General features: G+C 51.1%; 1 protein-coding gene across 1 annotated transcript; it reads left to right on the top strand.

The window, feature by feature from the left end:
• The first annotated feature begins 6,960 nt into the window (after window positions 1-6,960).
• Window positions 6,961-16,960, top strand: LOC118927223 (keratin, type II microfibrillar, component 7C). The gene is made up of 10 exons (XM_036915155.2): window positions 6,961-6,989; window positions 10,165-10,651; window positions 12,137-12,345; window positions 13,362-13,422; window positions 13,542-13,637; window positions 14,223-14,387; window positions 14,671-14,796; window positions 15,045-15,265; window positions 15,955-15,986; window positions 16,486-16,960. Exons 1-10 carry the CDS (start codon window positions 6,976-6,978, stop codon window positions 16,671-16,673), a joined length of 1,599 nt encoding a protein of 532 aa, XP_036771050.2. The 5' UTR covers window positions 6,961-6,975; the 3' UTR covers window positions 16,674-16,960.
• Window positions 16,961-23,144: the final 6,184 nt, after the last annotated feature.

Genomic DNA, 23,144 nt, shown 5'->3' with positions numbered 1-23,144 from the left:
AGCACTGAGGCAGCGGAGCTATCGTGGCCCTGACCTTCAGCTCCGCCTTACACTTTCTCCTGGTGAAGAGTTGTATTCTGATAGGAAAGACAGAAGCAGACCTGGCTGGAGTGCTTGCCTTTGCTTTTCTGATTTGTTACTGTCACACTCTCTTCCCCAGCCAACAGGCTGCTCCTCACCATGTCCCAGTCCTCACCTGTAAGCACCTGAGCTGCCTCTGGTTCCCGGCATTGCTTGTGAAAAACAAAAGCAAACTTTTTTGCGGTCTTCAGAACTGAAATTGTATGACCCACCTTCAAACTTTTGGGAAGGTAGCCTTTTTAAAGCTGTGTTCAGATACCTCTCTCTTTAGCAACATTGATTCCTTTGAATGCCTAGCTCTGTCTCTTTTCATTAAAATGATTCAGGACAGTATTATCAGAATTCCGTTTTATATTCCTTCTTGCGTCTCTGAGTATGCAATCACACCAATCATTTCTTGAAATTCGATTTTAAAACATACTTCTCTAGAATCTTGGTAAATAGTGTGTTCTAAAACATTCTCCCATTACTATGTGGAATGACAAGGGACAAAGTCTCTTTCTCCTAGGTTTGTTTATGTTTACACCACCAACCAGGGCTTCCTGGACCAGGAGGGTGCTACACCTCCTGGGTTCCTCTGCCTCCTGGGAGACACATCTGTTGAGAAGAGACCCCAAGGGTCTCAAGTTCTCTGCTCTTAGCATCTGTGGTAAGGTGTCTGGCAGGTGTCCAATACAGGAAATTCTTCACTCAACAATATTCAAGTTTTGCAGTCTGTGTTTGAAAGCATCGTCTCCGTCCTCTAACAAGATGGTTGTTTCCATCCAGTTTTACTTCCTCTCCTCTTTCCTTTTCTCTTCACTTAAATACTTCCTTCCTCGACTCCATGGGGTTTTCAAATGCTTGTTCACAGTGTAACTTCTTTTCCCTTACATTAAAGCTCGTTCTTCTCTGCAAAGTCATCTGTCCTTTAACCCCAGCGATTGGGAATTTACAACAATCTCTTCGGTTAATACTCCAGGTTTACTTTGTTAGTTCCCTGTCTCCATCATGCTTGCTCTAGATATAAGGAAGTCACATGTCTGAGCCTGGAAGAGCAGGGGAATATACTACATGGCTTTTCTGTCTTGGCTTCAGTGCGAGGGTACGTGGACTTCTTACTGATGTCACCAACATTACGAGAGTGTCCCCAAAAAAAATCCAGAAGGGGAGAATCTCAGCTTGAATTTTCTGCTATGCTCAGCTCCTGAAGGAAATTGCAACTCCTGGCCAGTTTCTTCAGCTGGAAACCACCAGGGCTGCAGTGTGGGAGGCAGCTGTCAACACAGCCGTGGAGTGAGCCCTGTTCACAGCCCACCCAGGCTGCCCTGCCAGGCATCTGTGTTGGCAGCAAGCCTTTCCTCAGCACCTGAATGGGTCTGGCAAGAGTATCATGGCCACACAAGCTAATGTTCTGTGGCTCGGAGGCAGCATGGAGACCACTGAATACACATCTTCTCCCTTGTCCAGGAGTCCTTGGCCTGGTCTCACTTATCCATTCAACAATTATGGATCAAGTGCCTGGGTGTCATGCAGTGTGCTAGATGCTGGTGACACTAATGTGGACAAGAGGCAGTCCTGCCCTCAAGTGGTCCACAACAGCCTACTGGTCCCAGCAGAAAATCAAACATCTCCAATACAGTGTGGTAACCGACATGTGCAAAGATACATGGCTCTGTGAAAAGGAAATGGACCCTACACCAAGTCTTGGTTCCCAAACCCAGGGGAGAGCATGCATAAAATGAAGGAATGAAGACGAGTGAGAATAGATCCATCGGGGCACTGCGGCTGGTGGAGCACGACTGGAATGCAAGGTGTGCCCTGCAGAGGGGGAGGAGTGAGGCTGGAACACACGAGGTCCCGTTTCCAAGACCTGGTGCCACGCCCAGGGGGTTAGGCTCCATCCTGTCAGCAAAGGAGAATTCATCTGATAGTGACATAGAGGGGCAGGTGGGCAGGGACGGTTGGTGATGAATGAATGGATAGGTGGTTAAGAGGAAGGTGACTGGATTACAGCCAGATCAGCTAAGTAGTGGGGTGAAGAACAGACCATGGGAATGCAATCAAAGGCAGGAAACCCAGTTAATAAGCCATCATGTGAAATGAAGTGAGAGATAACATGGACCTCAGCTAAGACAGTGTTGGAGGAAATGGAGCAGCAGCAGAAAGGACCATGAGGTGAAAGAAGGGCTTGGTAATTTATTGGATATGGGAGGAGAGGGAAGGAGTCAAGACAATTTCTGGTTGACAAGCCGTGAGGGAAGGTGGTGCCAGTCTAGCTGTGGGGGAGGGGGCAAAGCGCCGGCTTGGCCTTGCCCGGATGGGGGCCTGACGTCAGTCGTGGATGTGCAGAGGCTGAAACACCCATGGGACCTCAAGACGGAGGAAAGGGGACAGCACTTCCCTGTACTGGGTGCTCACGATGGGCAGAATGAGCTCAGGGCTTTCGGTATATAAGCTCCTTTCATCTTCCCCAAATCCCCACACAGAAGACGTCAGCCAGGATGGGCAGGGCTTTTTGGTGACAAGAAATAACCCCCAAATCTCAGTGGCTTAACACAACAGTATTCCACTTCTGACTCACTCTAAACGTCCACCACGGTTGCCTGAGGAATCTGCTTCTTAATAAACTCACTTCAGGACACTGATGGAGTTACCATTACCTGGAACAGTTCCAGCTCCTAAGCCCCACACCACTCAGGCTGACTGTCCAGAGGAAGCTGAATGTGAGAGGGAGGGACCCAGGCAGAGACTAGGAGTCCTCAGCTGCCACTACTCCCCACTGAATGACAAGCACTCAACATGTGCCCCATATGCCATAGGGCGGCGGTTGGCACTTAACACCTCTGCAAAAGGCTTTCCAACTCAGTACCTGGTGTAAAGTGAACCCTTGGAGGTCAAACTTAAAACCATCTGGCCATGCAAGGCCCAGTTTTGCATCATAAACAAGCAAAACAGATGGCAGGATGTCAAAGAGCAAGCCCTTCCCTGAGCAGTACAGCCACTGTTGAGCTCTATGTCAGGACATGCTGATCACAGCCCTGCCTGAGCTGGTTGAGAAAGTTAAATGACTAGTCACGTGATGCACTTAGCACTTGGGGCCCCACGGGCATCTCAAGCCAATGTGTCCTAGACAGTAGCACAGACGATGGGGTCCTCCAGTAAGGGGACAAATTATTCTACACACCACACTATCTCTGGTGTGCAGCACAAACTTGGACTCATTGTGCAGGTTCACGTGAAATACAGATGTGAGACAATGTCACATTCAGTGAGGCACTGCACCGAAGAACCTGATCGCTATTCTGCTGGCTGATGTGCAGATGAGGCAGTGAAACGTCAAGGACAGAGCAGTGGCCTCATAGCCTGGAGCTTGAGCTCTGGGTCCAACTCGGCCTCAAGCAGGCTGTGGGCATGAGGACAGCCACTTACCTTCTCTCTGATCTGCTTCCCAGTCTGTAAATGGAGGGGCTGCCCAAAGAGGTGGAGGACAACCAGCCAGCTGAAGTGACAGGGACTCAGCTTTAGGCTCGACTTAAGGGCCACTTCCAGGGCTGCCCAACCTGGTCCATGAGACAGGGAGGCAGCTAGCTGCCTGGAGGGTGCAGTGGAACACGATGCCCTACCAGAGCTATCCAACTCCAACAGCTCAGAAGGCTTGCCAGAGAAGGAATTTCAGAAGACAAAACAGGAAGAAAACATGGCCAACCCTGTCTTCTTCCAGGAGCTCATCCACTTGTGTCACACCCACATGACATGCAACCCATTTCACAGACCAAAACCCTGAGTCTGGGGCTCAGAGAAGCCCACGGGGCTGTGAGAGTCACCACTCTGCTGCTGAGTGCCTTAAAAAAGATGCTCCTGGACTGTCAGCACTGCCACGCCGTTCCACTAGAGGGCACTCCAGCCTGGCTGCTGAAGGCACCCAGTGCCATCATGGGGAAAGCCTTTTTCCTCCAGGAAGCCTTCCCAGGCTGGTAGATGAAATATGACTTCCCTGCCTCTTCCCTGACTTGATTTTTTCCTCTTCCAAGCATCTTGCCTCCAAGTGCTCAGCAGCCCATAGTTTACCCTCTGTGGGCAGCCTCAGCCACCATCCCCATGTTAATTTCCTAACAGGTCTTGTGTGCCACGCCTCCTTCCTCCAGTATCCTATGCCTTGACAATTTTAGCTCCTTAAAAATCTGCTTCCGAGAGACATCTACCCAGGTACCACAGGCTCAGTGGAAGGCCATCTGAAGGCTTCTCAGCCCCTTAGCCCCAACAAAGCCCTGTAGCTCATCTCCTGGGGCCTTCCCACTGTATTTATTTGCAGGTCCTCTTTTGTACCTCCTGGCAGAGAACTGAGCCCATCCCACTCCCCAGTTCTTGGCACAGTGTTTTCCTCAGCCCACAGCAGCCCCTTTCTGTCTGATTCATCTGTTCCCTCCACTTGTCTCAGTCTCCTCATTAAGGACACCTACCATTATGCATGGGATGTGGTCCCCAAGTGAGCGCTGGTTACTGTAAGGTAGCAGTGCTCTCAAAGTGCATGTGGTTTATTCACATAAATACTATGGTTTTGACATTTTTAGCTCAATGCTGTTATCAGCTATGTTACTTCTAACTTCTAAAATATGCACTTATTGTCTTTTACTTGCATGTGTCCAATCTACAGTCATCTAGTTTGCCTCTGACTTCCTTCTGCTACAAATAATATCAAAAGGATTGTCTTGTCCTTGCACCACGGCTCTCAGATGTGGAGGTGGGCTTCTCTCAGGAGTGGAATTGCTGGGTCACAGGGCTTTCACATATCTAAATTCACAGCATAATGCCATGTTGCTCTGCACCAGCCACATTCCCACCCCCAGTGCACGAGAGTCCCCATCTTTCCAGCTCTCCACCCACAGCTGGTAGCCCCCACTTCCTATGCCTTTCCATTCTGTTATGTCTCATGGTTCTAGTCTGCCTCTTCTAAGGGTGGGCAAGAGTCCCTCTTTTCACGTGCTTACCAGCCATCCGTTCCCTCTCTCTGGGGAACTGTCTGTGCAGACTCTGGCCAGCTCTCCAAGGGGTTTCCTGCCTTTCACTTGTTCTGTGGGAATTCATTCCATATTGTAGATACTAAGCCTTTCCCAGGCTGTCAACTGTCTATTAAATATTTCTCTAGAGTCTTTCATTGAACTGAAATTCTTAATTTTGATGTGGTCCTGTCAACCACTGTTTTACCTTGTGGCTCTATTTTTAAGGTTTGCTTAAGAAGTCTTTTCCTGCCCCTGAGTTGCAAGGGTATATTCTTCTGTCTGCTGTAGAGTTTTATCTTTCACGTCCAGGCCTTCCATTCACCTGAGGCTTCTCATGCAACGTGGTACAGAGGGGACTCCAGCTCTACACTTTCCATGTGGTGAGTCTATTTTTATATATCTTGCCAACTGAATAAATTGTCCTCTGCTTCTTGCTATCTTCATCAAATACCAAGTTTACCTGACATTAAAGGGCGTGCTGTGAGCTCTCTATTCTGGCCCAAGGGTCCAGCTACCTGTTCCTCACAGGTACTATACTTTCTAGGTACTATGATTCTCTATCCTCAGACCTTCTCTGCTTTCCTTTTCTGAAACTGACTTTACTATAAGTGGACTTAATTCTTTCATGTAAGTTTTAGGTTGATTCTATCAACTCCCTTCAAAAAAAAAATCCAGCTGGAATGTTTATTAGGTTTGTATTATATTTATAACTTAATTTAGAGGGAATTTATATCTTTGGAATATTAGGTCAAATTGTTCCTGAATATAATTCCACTTAATCAGATTTTCATAATAGAGACTTACATTGTTTCCCATAAGGATCTTGAGAATACTTGGTTGTTTTATCATAAATACTTCATTGTCTTCACCACTCTTGGGAATGGTATTTTTATTTTTCTATTTATTTTCTAACTGGTTGTCACTGATGTAGAAAAATACTTTTGATTTTTGTAAGTTGACCTTGTAGCCAGCAGCACTGCTCAATTTGTCCTATTATTTCTTCAGTTTATTGGTTGATCTTATGGGTTTTGTATGTACTGGTCTGCAAATAATGACTGTTCTATCTCTTCTAATACACATATTTCTTTTCTTGGCCAGGAATTCCAGTATACTAAGCTTGGAGTTGAGAGGGGGGTATCCTTGTCTTGCTCCCAGTCTTCACTGGAATGTGCCCTAAGTTCATCCTTGAGGTATGACACCCCCTGAGCTCCACCAGTGCACACCCACTGCTCTTTGAATATTCCTGTGCTCTTCTCCTGCACCATTCTGACTTTCCCATGCCCTTCCCATCCTTCAAAGCCCAGCTCAAGTCTGACCTTTCCCACAAAGCCTCCTTGATTGCAGCAGCTCACAGCGAGCTCCTCTGAGCGACCCCCAGACAAGACATGCTGTTGGTCAACTGACAATCAATCATGAATTGTCTTGAAAAACTACTGTATCTCCTGCACATTTAACTTGGGCCTATTTACTAACCTACCCAACTCAGCAGTTAGTTCCTAGAGGCCAGGGATGCATGTTAAATGCCTCTCATCCCCTGCAATACATAGTACTTGTTTAATGAACAGTTGTGGAGTATGTGGCGGTGCCTCGGTGTGTTGCAAGTTCAAGGCCAGAAGGCAAAACCAGAGGTGGAAAGGTTGGAGAACAAAGGCAAGCAAAGGCTTGGAAATGCCCTGTCCTGGGTCAGAGGCAGATGCATACTCAGTGTCTGTGTGCTTTCATATAGACCCACTCCTTGCATTTCCAAAGGGGCCCTGGAAGCCAATATTCCCACCCCTATTTTACAGACGAAGAAACCAGGCGCACAGAGGTGAACTAACAGATGGATATTACGGCAAGAAGAAATGAAAGTCAGAGCATCCGTGGGTCAGAAACCAGGCTGACAGGCAGGTGACACCAGAAAACCACAGTCATGGATAAGGCCAGGTGCTTATGATCCCAGGGAGGTGGGAGGGAACCAGAGGGCCAAAACCACGGCGGACAGCAGGGATGCGCAGCCCCAGACTGACCCAGGCCAGCTGTGGGAAGACAGACCCAAGGCACAGGCCTTGACAGCTTAACCAGCCTGGGGCTTAGCCAGAGCCTTTACGGCCCGTGGCTGGGGCAGGAGCCACGGCAGCAGGAAGCCACAGAGGGCCGCTGTTGCCCCTTTGTCAGCTTCCTAAGTCTGTTTTCATGGGACTCACCCAGTTTACAAATTCTCTTTGTTCTGGGCCACTTACAAATGGTGCTCTAATTAAGGCTTTCTGAGGTGGCCTTGACCACCTTGTAAAGCTGTTGGGCTGTTTTCTGCTCACACAAGGATGACACTTTATAGCCAGTGCACACTATACCTTGCAAGGCCCTGCTGGCTGTCTGGAGGCCTGTCACCTTGTTGGTGATGGGGGCAGAGGGGGTACCTCCCACCTCCAGACACTCACTCAATCCTCCCAACAGCACAGCAGGGCATGGATTGCCATTCATATTTTACAAGCAAGAAAACTGGGGAAACATAACTAGTCCCAGGTCCTAAAGCTACTAAGTGGCAGAGATGGGCTTCAAACCATGCCTTTTTTTTTTTTTTACTTTAAAAATTATTTTATTGAGGTGTAATTTACAAAGAGTGAAGTAAAAAGATATTAAGTGAACAGTTTTACCAGCTTTTCACAAATGCAACACCCTTATGTAAACCCATCCATATCAGTACCCAGTACATTTCCATCACTCTCAAACTTTCCTTTTGCCCCTCTTTCCCCGTCACTACTCACCCTGCCCCACCCTCAGAAAACCACTGGTCTAATTTCTATCACCATAGATTTTGAGTTTGACTTTTCTAGGACTTCACATAAATAAAATTATGCAGCATATACTTTTTGTGTCTGGTATCTTTCACTAAGTGTAACATTTTGAGATTTATTTATCAAACCACGCCTTTTGATCTCTGGATCACACTACTGTCTCCTCCAATCAAGGCAGGAACCTAGGCACACACCCTAGGGGTGGGTGTGTCTACACAGAGACCCTCAGTGAAGGATCCATCTCGAGGAGCCCACTGGGTTGAGACAGATGAGCAGGGTCAGAAGAACAATTACCAGCATGGTAATAGGGAAATGCTTCATGGAAGATGTTACCACCACCAGCATCTTCCCAAGAAATTTCACATAATCACATAATGAATATGCATTGAGAACCTACCAGGTGCTCACCAGGTCCAGCTGAGACAAGAGGAGAGAAAGATCTGGTTCTTTCTTGGATGCCTGGCAGATGTTTGACCAACCAACAGCCTAGCATGAACGAACTGACCAGCCATGCCTCCCTCAAAAGTTGTCCCAAAATCCACCAGCCATTCAGCTAGAATTAGCACCCCCAGGCCCTGCCTCCTATGTGTGTCTTACAGGAGAAGCCCCTAAATCCACAGCCCACCCCACAGAGTTCCCACCCCAGACACAAGAGTCTCTGGAAATCTATCCAGAGGGCCCAAGAGGAGGGGCTGGGGTGTCCTTTTTGCAGGACCCATGCAAATGTTGCACAACACCCTGACAGTTTCCACAGCACCATCACACACCCTCCCAGTGAGGGCGCCCCCCGCCCCGCACTCTGGGATATAACTGGACCTCTCACCCTGCCAGAGAGCAGGGAGGGCAAAAGGTGAGGCTCTAGGCAGATGCGTGGAAGGTTACTTTTAGCCCAGGCTGGGTCAGCATTTGTTTGTGGCTGGTCAGGAAATGGGCCCATCAGAGGAATCATCCTCAAGTACAAAGGTGGTCAAGAAACAGGCACTTGGAAGGATTTGTGGGTTCAGATCCTCAGATTGGGGAACCTCCTGGCACGGTCCCACTGTCCACGCATCAAAACCACCATCAGTCCTACCTAGCCCATGGTGCTAAAGGGGCAGATTAAGGGAGCCTGGCCTTCAGTACAGCCACATGAGCCCCCACCTACTCTCACACTGTGGGTCCTCTGAGGGGAGGACCTGGTGCCATTTCAGCACCCTGGTGACCTCCCCCCATCTCCAGTGCCACTTTTCCTTCTGGGTGCGTGTGTATACGCCAATTTTCATTGTTCAGCCTCCCTGCTGGGAACTCAGAGGACTCCCAAGCCCCCCCCATCAGACCCCAATGCAGCATCATGGGGCCTTCCCTCTGCCGGTGGCTCCTCCCCCTTGCCACCAGCCAAATGTTGGCACCCCCATATGCATGCCACCCTCTCCTACCTCCAAACACTTCAGGTCTCTGCTGAATTCCAAGAACCTAGTAAGTGTCTAGTACCTGGTGGGCACCAGTAAGAACCAGGTGAATGAATGAGGGAAGGCATGATTACACAGTCTAGTCTCCAAATAAGAGCAGACTCCTTTCTCACCTCCCCCCAGCCCTACCCCCATCCCACCCTAGTCCTCCTTAAACCCACCCCCCAGTAGTCTTCCTGATTAATCCCTGCGCTCTGGGTATTCCACACCCTGGCTCCTGCCCCCTATTCCACTAGCAGTGATGGTCAGAATTGTGATGAACAAGTGTAGTTCTTTCCAGAACTCTCTGACTCAGTTTCTCCCATGCCCCAGCTGGTGTCCCATGGCTTCTCCCTTCCTAGGAACACCCAAAGTGCAGGGCCCATGCTCTCTCCCAAAGCCTGCCCCCACCCCCATCCCTGACTAGGCTCCTGGTGGCAGCAGGTTAGGAGAGGCTGATATTGACAGTGAAGAAAGAGAGATGGAGAAAGGCAATAAAGCATAGAACAAGAGGTTGTTAGGGACACAGCCTCCTCCTTGGGACAGGGCAGGCACTCTACCCTGAGGCCAGGTCATAGGTCTAAGATCCAGTGATGCCCCTTCCAGGAAAGTTTCTGGAGAGCAGGCTCCACCCAGGTGTTCTGCCCCCATTCTCAGGACACAGAGCAAACATGGAGTCCAACTGAAACGTCCAGGACCCTTCTCCCATCTCCACTTCCAGCAGCGATGGGAAGGGGAGAGGCAATAAGGAAGCTTGTAAAGAGCTTTGAAGATGAAACAGGCCTGTGGCCAGGGATTGTTGACACAACTACACTGAAGAGGCAAGCGGGCTGGCTCTTAAGAGTCCAGAATGATGCCAAGCCAATAAAATGCAGCTATTGTCTCTTTTAATGCCAGCTGCCCCTGGTGCATAAAAGGGCCTGCCACAGCCCAGGGAGCACAAGCCTTTGGCTCTCGTCTGCCATCTTCTCCACTGTTCAGACACCTCCTTATCTCCAGCATGACCTGTGGCTTCAGCTCCGTGGACTGTGGGTTCAGCACCAGGAACGTCAGCTGCGCCTCGGCCTGCGGGCCCAGGCCCGCCCGCTGCTGCATCACGGCCGCCCCCTACCGCGGCGTCTCCTGCTACCGCGGCATCACCGGGGCCTTCGGCAGCCGCAGCGTCTGCGGGGCCTTCCGCTCCGGCTCCTGCGGCCGCAGCTTCGGATACCGCGCCGGCGGCGTGTGCGGGCCCAGCCCTCCCTGCATCACCTCCGTGTCGGTCAACGAGAGCCTGCTCGCGCCCCTCAACCTGGAGATCGACCCCAGTGCACAGTGCGTGAAGCAGGAGGAGAAGGAGCAGATCAAGTCCCTCAACAGCAGGTTCGCTGCCTTCATCGACAAGGTGGGTGTCCTTGATCACACCTTCCTGAACTCCACCCATGCTTAGGACTCAGACTGGACACTAAGAAGAGAGTCAAACGTGGGCCCTTGTCCATAGAAGCTCTCGGTCTGGTCCGGAGGGAGAAGCAGTCATACCTCTAGGACACAGAAAGACTAGAAAGACAAGAGTAGAGTCAGGAGCTGCTGGAGGAGTCTGATGGCAGAGACAAACTGAAAAGACATAAGCAGAACTAGGGGCAGAATGTTAGAGCTGAGAGGTAATATCACCTCTTGAGCAAAGGACTGCCATGTGTGTTCAATGCATTTGAAGCCAAACAGCTACTCATATAGCAAGGATGTATGCCCTATGTCAATGGCAGGGTTAGTGAAGATGATACTGGAAGACTGCCTGGAGGGAATCACATGGATGGCACAGAGCAGTTTCTGTACCAGGTGGTTACTTGGCCACTGAGCAGGGGCCAGAGTGGTTTGTCCAATCCACTGCACCTGGGGTTCAAGACCCAGGTGTGAGCAATAGACACAGTCCCCAATCTCTTAGGCCTATGGAGAGGAAGGTAGTACATGGTTTGACACAGTTTAAACCACTGAGTCCAGGCCACCACCGTGCAGAAGTGGTGCTTGGGACTGGGAGAGAAGGCTTCAACTAGGAAGCAGTTCTGGGGTGGGGCAGAGCCAATCTTAAGAGCCACACTAGAGAGATATCCACCAGGAAGGACCATAAAAGGCTGGAACTCTGGTCAGCATGTAAGATGAAGGTTAGCCTAAGAAAGGACTTACCAGAGGTGTGGCAAAATTATTAGACAAAAGGATCTGAATGGGGAAGTGGGCCAGCCTCGTGGCTGGGAGATGCATGTGAAAGTTTCCTTGGACCCAATAGTCTAAAACAATTATAGTGAGAGAAGAGCCCCGTGCATGGCAGAAGATCAGAATCTGAGACTTCCCTTGCTATTGCGAGCTCTCAGATAGTCCAATACTATCCCTAGACCTCCCGTTCCGCATCTGTGAAATGAAGGGGTTGGTGCACAGAGCATTCCTGCGCTAATATCCCAGGTGACTATTTTCAAATTGCATTGTTGTTGTAGAGTTTCAATAATTGGCACATACTTTATTTTTCAACTTTTACAGTCTGCTGTTCTAAAAATGTCAACCTGTTCCTCTGCACGCTGACAGTCACACCTGATTTGGTACAGTGATTTCATGAAACCCTCATAGTGAGGCAAGCGATAACCTCCTCACTCTGCAGAGGGGCTAAGTGCTGTGGCCAGGGACACATTATTGACAAGCAGCAGCAGAGTCTGGGTTCAGTATAGCTGTAGAACAGACAGAAGTTAGGACTCAGAAAGAACTTCCAGGTGGTGAGCTGATGAAGCCCTGACCCAGGGAAGATTCTGGTCAGAGCTGAGGGCCTGCAGGTCCTGGTGCTGGGACCCCCTCTGCCCTCTGATTCTGTAAAAAGAGATTCTCAGATTCTACCTCTGGGCCTCAGGTGCGCTTCCTGGAGCAGCAGAACAAGCTGCTGGAGACCAAGTGGCAGTTCTACCAGAACCGCCAGTGCTGCGAGAGCAACCTGGAGCCGCTGTTCCAGGGCTACATCGAGACGCTGAGGCGGGAGGCCGAGTGTGCGGAGGCCGACAGCGGGAGGCTGGCCTCTGAGCTCAACCACGTGCAGGAGGTGCTGGAGGGCTACAAGAAGAAGTGAGTGCAGGAAGGGGCTAGCTCAGGGGAGGGTCCAGGTCTGCAGCTGGGTCTCTGCCTGAGGACTGGGAAGAACCTGTACTCCCTGCCCTTTCGCAGGCACAGGGGAGGGTCATGGCTCCCCGGGGGATGGAATGCACCTTGCCTTCCCACCAGCAGGTCAGGGGAATGATGTTCTCATCCTTTCTCCATCCACAAGACCCTTCCTTAGGAGCCCAGAAAAGTTCGTTTTCCTGGGCCTTTGAGTCTAGCCCTCCTCCTAAGTTTACTCTTCCACTCAACTAACACTTTCTGAGTGCCTGCCAGCTGCCAGGTGCTAGGTGCCAGCCAGACACTGGGCAGGGTGCTAGCAATCCAGAGGCAAGTGGTAGGCATAGTCCCTGTCCTTGTGGGACTTACACTTTGCTGGGAAGCAGGCGGGGTGTGGTCACAGACATAGACCCTCCGGTACAGAGTGACACACGATATGAAGGGTGCACACTGGACACTCTAAAGGAATCTGGCTTCTAGGTGAGGCCAGCTTCCTTCAGCAGCACTCTCAGCCATGGACCTCCCAGGCCACCACACTCCCGCCTCTAGCTCTGAGCTGGCCTGCCCACATAGCAGGAGGACGTGCGGCAGGCTTGACTCCTCTTGGCTGAGCCCAGAAGGGAGTGACAGAGGGCACACCACTGCCTGTAGCAAAGCCAGGAGCAAGGGGGAGGGGTCAGAGGAAAGGAAACAGTGAGAAAAACAGGCACCTTCCACCCTCCCACTTCCCCACACACAGAGCTTCCAGACCTGCCCCCGACCACCACCGAAAGGCTCAGTGGGACTGTGAGAGTGAGTGCACCGGCTCTCCAGGGTATCCCAGTGGGCCTGCACCGGCAGCCTGATTTCTCTCTGGTCCTGCCCCATTTCTTTGGAGGCAGGGGGACCAGCAGGGGACATCTAGGAGTCAGGCTTCTTTGCATGTATGTTTCATGGCCAAAGTGAAAGCTGCTCAGACGCAGTACTGTTTCTCCTGCCCGCCTCAGGTATGAAGAAGAAGTTGCACTTCGGGCCACGGCGGAGAACGAGTTTGTGGCTCTAAAGAAGGTGAGTGCCCAAAGCCAGATCCCACCCTGAGCCCCTCCTCTCTGTTCTGCCATATTGCAGCCAAGCCCTCAGAACACCTTGATGAGAGCTGGCCTCATAACCCCTTGATTCCCACGCAGGATGTGGACTGCGCCTACCTGCGCAAGTCGGACCTGGAGGCCAACGCAGAGGCCCTGACCCAGGAGATCGACTTCCTGCGGCGGCTGTATGAGGAGGTGAGGGGGCTGTCAGCCATGGTGGGCATCCCAACCCCTGCCCGGACCCCATGGGGGCTCCAGCCTGGAGGGGAACAAGGAGAGAGAAGAAGGGAAGCAGAGGATGGGAGAACCAAAAAGGGACAGAATCAGCAAGGGGCCAGAGGGTGCAATATCTAGGATGGCTGTGCCTTGTGAAACCAAAGCACAAGCCACACAAAGCATCACACAGCCTCAGCCCCACATTCTCTGGCCCAGATTTCCTCTGGCAGCCAAGAGCCTTTCTTTACGGCGTTGGTCTCATGAATGTGGGACAGGCCCCAACACAGAGTCTGGGCCCCTAGGAAGCATCTGCAACATGCTGGCTCGAAGGAAGCAGCCGAGGCTCACATGGGCCTAAATAATCCCAGCAACAAGCTTTAAGAAGTGGTTGTGTTTCCCTCTAAAAGAGATTTCTTCTGTACAGGAAGTTATGCAGTTTCATCAGAGGATTTTCTGTTTCAAACATGAGAGTTTGACTCGAATTATAGGCATGGGTGTGACCAGGTAAGGAAAAGCCCAGATAACTTGGTTGTTGTTCCTCTTTCCCCACTCCCACCCCTACAGGAGATCCGCGTTCTCCAGTCCCACATCTCAGACACCTCAGTCATTGTCAAGATGGACAACAGCCGGGACCTGAACATGGACTGCATTGTGGCCGAGATCAAGGCTCAGTACGACGACATTGCCAGCCGCAGCCGGGCCGAGGCCGAGTCCTGGTACCGCACCAAGGTGAGAGGCCCAGGACACCTGCCTCCTAGACATGGCAGTGGGAGGGATGTGATGCATATATCAGAAACTATTTCTTTGTAATTCTGATCCCTAATGAATTGTGGGCTGTCCTTCCCTAGAGATGATAGGAGAGGGGCAAACAGTTCTCAAGGTGTTTGTGGGGGTGGCAGGGCAGGGCTGCCCTATATGGTTGCACAGTCTGAGCACTGCACAATCATCCATGGTGACCTGAACGGGCAGGGTTCCCATCCTGAGCCTCAGGAGCATCTCTGCTTCCCCCCAGTGTGAGGAGATCAAGGCCACAGTGATCCGGCACGGGGAGACCCTGCGCCGCACCAAGGAGGAGATCAATGAGCTGAACCGCGTGATCCAGAGGCTGACCGCCGAGGTCGAGAATGCCAAGTGCCAGGTATGGGTTGTTTGGGACCTACCTAGAGTCCCACAGGCAGTGTGTGCCCAGGATGGATCTCACCATTCTTCTCCAGCCCGTTTGCATGACTAGAGTCCCTGATTGTGGCCACTTAGGGAACCCAGGTGATGAAGGCAAGGGCCCTGTCCTGGGTGTTCCCCACTGGCTGGGAGAGACCAGACACAACCAGGAGATGGCCAGGGAGACCCAGGGACCATAACCCACCTTGTTCTCTCCTGGGCCCCCAGAACTCCAAGCTGGAGGCTGCAGTCACCCAGGCCGAGCAGCAGGGTGAGGCCGCCCTCAGCGACGCCCGCTGCAAGCTGGCAGGGCTGGAGGCCGCCCTGCAGAAGGCCAAGCAGGACATGGCCTGCCTGCTCAAGGAGTACCAGGAGGTGATGAACTCCAAGCTGGGCCTGGACATCGAGATTGCCACCTACAGGCGCCTGCTGGAGGGCGAGGAGCACAGGTCAGTACCATAGCCAGCTGCCACAAGAATTCTACCTGCATATATCTGTTCACCTTTGATTCTTCCATATCCCGGTCTCAGTCCCAAGACCTGGCCCCAAGCTAGACTCTGAAATCTTTGGATCCCAGACCTCAAAGTACTGGAACTTGGACATAGCATGTAGAGAAAAAAATGAAAGCCAGTGCCACTGTGATCTAGAGTCCCAGAAAGCCCAGGGCCTTGATAGAATTAGGACCTAGGAATGCTGCTTCTCAGTTTAGAACATCCTTAGTTATTCCATCCTCAGCTTTTTCAGTTCACTTCCTCCTGGTTTGTAGGGCACCACCCTGCCCTAGGGTAGAGTTGTTTGCCAACACTGACCCTGGCCTTATGTGACTGCTCAAGAGAACCCTCACTCCCTAAAGCTAAGCCCATTCAGATATGACACGTATAGTTGTTCAGGCTGTGCACTGCACATAGGCAGCCTGCTGAGGTGTAAGAGAGAGCTAAATCCCAGCCCATACTCTGCTTGCCAAATAGTGTGCCCTGCCATTGCTGCAACAGCCAGAAAGACACATTTTTAAGTTATACAAGGGCATAAAAATAGGCCAGAAATAGCCCTGAGATGACCCATATCAGCACCTTGAGGAAACTAAGGATGTCATTCTGACCTCTTTTCTCTTCCCCTTTCTCACCTTTTCCCCACCCAGGCTGTGTGAAGGTGTTGGAGCTGTGAATGTCTGTAAGTATCTTGAGCCCTGGAAAGGAAAATTTTAGACTGAGCAATGAGAATTTCCTGGCTATAAGTATATAGAGACACTAAAAAGAGTGTTTCTGATAAATCCCCTCATAAGGGGGATTAGTCAGTCATGCAACAGGAGAGACTGAAGTTAGCTCACAGGAAGACCTTCACAGCATGCATAGGGTTAGGGAGGGGAAAGGATAACATGTCACTGCTGGAAGGAACCTCAGCTGTCACTCAGCACAACCCCCATCCTGTATAGGGGAGGAAGTTAAGGCCCAGAGACAGGAAGGCACCTGCCCAGGGTCACAGCAGAACCAAGGTCAGAAGCCAGGGCTCCTGGCTCCCAGGCTAAGCTTCCTGCCATGCCTTCAGAACTAGAACTGAAGGCCATTTGTGTCCTTCCCTGGAGGGCAGGCCAGATCAGAGAGGCCAAAGGAAAGTGGCTAGGTGGGGTGGCCACCAGACAGGCCTCCTGACCCTGCCCTTGTTTCCACAGGTGTCAGCAGCTCACGGGGCGGGGTCGTCTGCGGAGACCTGTGCGTGTCAGGCTCCCAGCCTGTGACAGGCAGTGTCTGCAATGCCCCCTGCAGTGGGAACCTGGTGGTGAGCACTGGAATCTGCGCACCCTGCGGCCCGCTCAACACCACCTGCGGAGGGGGTTCCTGCGGCCTGGGGAGGTGTTAGGTGTGGCCCCCAAGAGTGAGCCAGAGAAGACCCTTTGGCCTGCCAGACATACCACTGCCCCTGATCAGCCCCCAGCTGAGAACCTGTTTGGTCGGCCACTCCCCTGCTCAGCTTGTTCTCCTGGCTGAGCTGCAGCCTGGGACTGGACCCTTCCCTTCTGCTCTCCTGGCCTCTGGCCACCCCCAGGGAGATGGACTCGCCTTCCCTGGGAGGCACACTGCTGGGCTGCCTCCCCTGCCTCTCTGGCCTCTTGGCTCCCATTTTCCCAATAAACTGGGGGACCCATATTTTGCTGTGATTTCTTGCTTTATTGGAGTGAAAGAAATGTCCACCGACTGATGAGCACCCCAGCCCAGCAAGATGGCCTGAAGACGGGTCATTCTGGCCTGTCCTCAACCCAGACGTCTGCAGAGCCTGTCCCTAAACAGTGCCCCACCCCCACCTGCTGGCCAAGCAGTGCTGGCCATGCACACAGCACCTTCCACCCAAGGCACACCTGTCAGTCTGGGGCAGTTCGGGACTTATCCCTCTGACTCAGGAGGGAGCCAGGAGTCCATGAGGTCAGCTGGAATGGCAGTGTGTGTGACTGAGTGTGATTTTGGTCCCATATCCCCCAACACACACACCCATTTCTTGGCACACCTTCCCTCTGCCCCCCACCCCCACAGCCATACATGCAGTATCTCAGGGGGTGCCTGGGTCATTCTGGACGCCATCCCACCCCACTCCATCCCCATGGCTGTTCACCGAACCAGGAGAGATGAGACCCTGACACCCACCCCTTGCCCATCTTTCCCCCCACACACACCTATCAGCACCTGGACAGCCTCCTCAGAAGCCCTGAAGCTGGGACTCACTTTCCCAACTCCCCTCCTCACTGCCTCATCCCGACACACCTCAGAGCTTCCACCCCAAGGCACACACGGCTCCTCAGCCCCCTGCATGGCCTGACCTCTTGCATCCTCCCTTCAGGAAGAGTCTGTGAGCTCTCTGGAGGAAAATCTTGAGAAGCCCTTAATCCCATTCTGGAAGTGCCAGGCCTGGAAAGCCGTCCTCTGGCCCCAATCCAATTCCTGTGCAGTCCATTTCCTTCTTACTGGCTGCCTCTCTCTTCCCTCTGCCTGGTGCTGACACCCTTCCTCCAGGCCTGTCCCTTCCCACCTTCGCCCCGTGCCACCCTAGGAGGACCCAACAACCGCCCTCACTGCCCCCTGGAATCCGTAGGGCGCCCGCAATCCCTCACCCAAGGCTCCTCTGCCTCCTCCTCTGCCTGCTGCTTCCTGAGCCCTGAGTACTGGGCCTTCTGCTTCCATGTTCTGTCTTGTTCCAGGCCCTCAGCTCCTCCCCAGCTGTCCTACCTCCTGGCTTATGTCCCTCACCCAGACAACCTTGCTCTTGAACATTAAAGTTCTTCAGTGCTCCCTGGACAATCCCAACAGCCTCTTTCCTTCAACTGCCACCACACTTAGTGTCCTCCAACCTCTCCCCCCTTCCCACTGACTTCACTCCTCAGCCTCAGACCCACTTGCCCCAGTTCATACAAGATGCCTCCACATGGCAGTCCTGCCGACCCTTCCACACCCGCAGACCTTGAAGCTGAACTTTCTGCACTGAAGTTTCCTCTTGTCTTCCCTGTCAAGATCATCGGCACAGTTGCCCAAACCTGAACCTATGATCTAGCCATGCCAGCACCCCAGCCTTAAAATGGATAAGCCCCTGAGTGCTTTCCTTTTCTATCTCCTAAGTGCTTCTTTAACCCTCTCTTTCCCTCTCTCTGATGCTACCAACCACTTTCCGGCCACCTTCCTGGTTGGAGTCCTGCTCTTCTCCCCTTCCAACCCGCACTCCACCACAGCCAAGGAAATCTTGACAAAACACAAGTCTGGCCTTTCACTGGTTCTCCCCTGCCCTCAGGATGAAGTCCAGACTCTTGAGCATGAGTACCTTATCTGGCTCTCGCCGATCTCAGCACCCCTCCCCACTCCCAACCACTGCCCCCGTAGCCCTGGCTCAGGTACCTGAGCACCTGTCAGATGAGGGCTGACCCAGAGACTCTGCAAGGGCCTTTTTGGTTCTGACCTTGGGAAGTGACTCTGAGCTCTGCTCTGGGATTAGAACAATCCCTCTCCAGGGTTTAAAGAGGGTACTCTAAGGACTGCCAGTCTTGGGAGGTCATCTGTGTGCCACTTGGGGGAGTCCAGAGAGCTCCATGCCTCTGAAGGTGATGTACCTTCCACCTTACCAGCTCAAGGGACCGGGCAAGACTGACATGCTACTCTCTCCATCTGTCAGAGCCACCTGTCCTGAGGCCCTGAGTCCCACCTCCCCTGCCACCATGGCCACCTCACCATCAAGGAGAAATGGGGTCACAAAGAGGTTTGGCCCCTGGTACTAGGAAGAAAGGAGAAGCCCGGTCAGAGGATTATTAACCAGGGAAAGCTGGTTACTTCCTGAAGGAAGTAATGCTGAAGCTGAGATCTAAAGGAAGAGCAGGTATTCATTTATTCATTCAAAAAATAATTGTTGAGCCCTTTATATGTACCAAGTACTGTTCTACAAGCTTGGGTTCATGTAAGTGAAGAAAATAGTCAAAGATGCTTGTCTTCCATGAAGCTTACATTTTACAGCAAAAGGTAAACATAAGTAAGGAGTTAATCAGGAGGAAGAGATGTGTTCCATACATTGGGAAGAGTATATGAAGAGGTGGATTGGAGAAAGATCATGGAAACATCCAGGAACTCTAGTAAGTCCCAAGGCCACTGGGGAGTATGGGGCACTGTTCTCCAGTGCCCTCTCCTACCCCAACCCAAGTCAACCCCATAAAAGCTTTCTTCATCCAAGGTCTTTTCTCATCCCTACATCCTTCCTGGGTATTGTTCCATCATTTTGCAGGCCAATTAATGAGGTGTCCCATGCTTCATAGAGAGCCAACTGCCTCCTGTCGGGGAGGTTCCTGCTGACTGCTGAGGAGCCTGAGCTATCCTAATGCCAGATCTTTCTGTGCTGACAAGTCTGTGACAAGGCCAACTTTGGAAGTGACAACACCCAGCATAATGGTCCCTCAGTATGTGCCCTGCCCTGCACAGCAGACGAAGCTCTTGCTCATTCAGTAGGCCAGTTATCACCCCCAAAACAGAGACAAACTGAGGTTCCAAAAGTTGACAAGGCTTGACCACACACTTTGGTGTCCAAACCAGGATAAGAACCTCAGATGCCAAGCTTCCAGCCCCCAGCCTTTCTACTACCCCACTGCACCCCTGCTAGTCAAGGACAGAAGGCTGTGCTCTTATGACATCATAGTAACAGCACTGACAGCAATAATAATAACAGCACTTTCTTAGTATCAAGTTTGTACCACACTGTACTCTAAACTTTTGTTTGTATTGTCTCATTTAATCCTCCTGTGGTAGCTCTCTTCAGAAATGGCCCCAGCTGTCCATCCCCTGTCTGTGCATGCCACTCCTCATCCCAAAGATGGAACCTATTTCCCCTCCCCTTGCATCTGGACTGGTCCTGTGACTGCAGTGACCAATAGAATGTGGTAGTTGTGACATTCAGGGGCTTCTGCACCCAGGCCTTAAGACGCTGGACAGCATGCAGGAGAACAGAGGCCCCTGGCATCAGCCCCAGCTAAGTGCTCAACCAGTGGCCAGCACCAAGTGGCAACCGTATGAGTGAAGCCATTCTGGACCTCCTAGAGCCCCATTCACTAACATGAAGCAGAAGAATCCCCAGTCAATCCACATAGTCATGAGAAATGTTGTTTTAAGCCACTGGTTTCAGGCTATTTTGTTAGGTAGTAAGAGACAGTGAAGGAGACCTCGGCACCTGGGAGTAGTGTGCTACTGTAACAAAGGCTAAAACCTGTGACGTTGGTTTGGGGACCAGGCATCAGGCAGAGTCTGACTGTCCTCCAGGAGACCATTACTGAATGCTGAATGGATGGTGAGGAAATTATTACTGGATGCTAGAAAAGGTGACCCATATTATGAAATGCTGGAAAGTTTGGCAATACTATTGCCTGTGGTAACATGGAAGATGAAAAGGGCAGCTAATGCACTTGTGAATCTGGCTAAGGAGGTTTCCAAAATGCTGAAAATGCAACTGGCTTCTTCTAGCAGCCCATGATAAAATACAAAAGAGAAATGGGCCATGGAAGGAAATGTTTGGCTTTTTAGCACAATTCAGTACTGGAGAAGGCCTGTCTTTCCAGTCAGCAAAAGGTTCTCAGAGGAAGAGATGGCCTCAGAGCAAAGAGGAAATTCAAAGTGCTGCAGTAAACCAAGCCCTCAGGTAAGATGCAGACAAGACTGGCTGTTAGCCCCTTCGCTGACTCAGACAGACTAAAATCAGAGCCTCATGTTCAGACTCAGCAGACCTAAAGCATCTAAGAATATTAAACGCAGCTTCATAAACACTACCAGCTAAGCAGCAGGGCTTCTAACAATATTTGGTGTCCCAAATCATCATGATTCTCAGCCCAAGGTTGAAAGGGGCTTGTCTCAAAGAGATCTGCAGGTATGGCTTTTGTCTAATAAAGTCTATTATTAGATACACCAAAAACTAATCAACTTTTCAAAAGCATTATAGCAGTTCTAACTGAAAGGAATAGAAACTGTTCAAAATGAAAACAGGCCTTTGGGCCTCTAATCTCCCACAGACAAGAAGCAGGCTAAGAAAACATGGGCCATTTATCATAGGAAGGAAATGATTCTTCAGAAGGTAGAGCCAAAATCCCAGAGACCAGAGCCAAGACCATGGGGTAACCCACATGGGAGCCAAACTAGGTATTAATCAGATATGCTCCTTGCCTCTACAACAGGAGGAATAGCAAGGGGTGCCTGACTGTACTTAGAATTTTTATGAATCGGTGAATTTTTCCTCTTTCTAAATGGGAGTGTTTATGGTGGCTATGCTATCTCCATCTCACCACTGCATAATAAGTGTGTGGTGGACACAACAATTGTCTTTAAATTCACAAGTCTTCAGACTGAGGTAAACCATAATGGGGGAGCTGCATATTCCCCAGAGGAACCATATCCCAAGAGCCCTGTGTGTACCAGATATGAATCAAACAGTGAGATTCCAAACTTCAAGCGGATGTCACAATGGGATAAACTTTGGGGAATCTTGGGAGGGATGAACACATGTTGTTTGTGGAAGGAACATGAATTGCTGTGACCAGAGTACATTGTTGGGACATAGTCTCCACAAGTGGCCCCACCAATTCCTTCCCTCTCTACACATGGGGGCCATCAAGAGTGGAGCCTATTTCCCCTCCCTCAAATCTGAGCTGACCATCGAATCTTCTTTGGCCAATAGAATATGATGGAAGTGATGGGATTGAAGGTGGCAGTGTGGGACATGAGACAGAGAACTCCTTCCAAAACCACATATAATACAAAAATATAGTTAATACAACTAATCCTAAAAGAGCAACAGGAAAGAAGGCTGCGCCAGACTGCATACATCTGGAGAAAAGAGCAGACCTCATGAAATAGGGTAACATACCAAAGCCTTGATCCAGTGGGACACAAGCCATTCCCCACCCCAGTTCACAAGCAGGAGGAAGAGAAATGGTGTGGGGAGGAGGTGGAAGCCTAGGAATGCTGAACACCCAGCCCTGGAGATCTGCTTTGGAAGCACAAACCTACATTGCATGATGTCTGGAGAATAGTGGGGTTGGAAAGCTAAGACAGGCAGAATACATGGAGAGACTGAGACTCCAGCCATTTGTGGAAAACAGAGATCCACATCCGGCTGCTCTGGGACAAAAGACAGGAGGGCACTCTGACAGACTTCCTAACAGTGAGAGGGCTGTTAAAGGGGCAAGGATTGCACAGAGCTTGCTGCTCAGGAGAAAGGATAGGTGGACAAAATTGTCTGGGCGCCCTCTGCTCAGCAGGTTGGGAACTTTCAGGAGCTTCAGGCACTCCATCCCCCTGTTTGGCTACTCAGCTCCGGGGCCCCCCACCATGATACGCAGCTTGCTGCACCTTTCTCCTGGCCTGCTGGCACTGACTTGCAAACTGGCAGCCCCTGCCCTGGCGTCAGGCCAACCAGAGGGAGGCCCCACCTATGGCAGCTACAAACACAAAGCACAGAGGCTTACATTGTGTGCTTGGCCCACTGATTCTGACAGTGGAGACAGGCACAGCAGCTGGAAAGCAGGAAACAGCTCTTTCCTCCCCCAGGCACCAGCGCCACTCCCCTGCAACCCCCAACATCAGTCCAGGGACTGAGCAGCTCCAGAGAGTAGAGCTACTGGGCACTAAAGAGTGCCACATACAAATATGAAACATCAAAGGACCTGGTTCAAAGGAAAAAGTGAAACTGAACTCATCAATCTTCCTGAAAGAGAGTTCAAAGTAAAAATCATAAATATGCTCATGGAGGTAAAGAAAAATATTCAAGAACTCAGGGATGAATTTAGGACAGAGATTCAATCATTGAGAAATTCCATATCTGAAA

Source organism: Manis pentadactyla, chromosome 10 (genome assembly GCF_030020395.1).
Source record: "Manis pentadactyla isolate mManPen7 chromosome 10, mManPen7.hap1, whole genome shotgun sequence".
Classification (NCBI taxonomy): domain Eukaryota; kingdom Metazoa; phylum Chordata; class Mammalia; order Pholidota; family Manidae; genus Manis; species Manis pentadactyla.
Note: the sequence above shows the minus strand (reverse complement) of the source record. Positions and strands in the feature narration are given on the sequence as shown.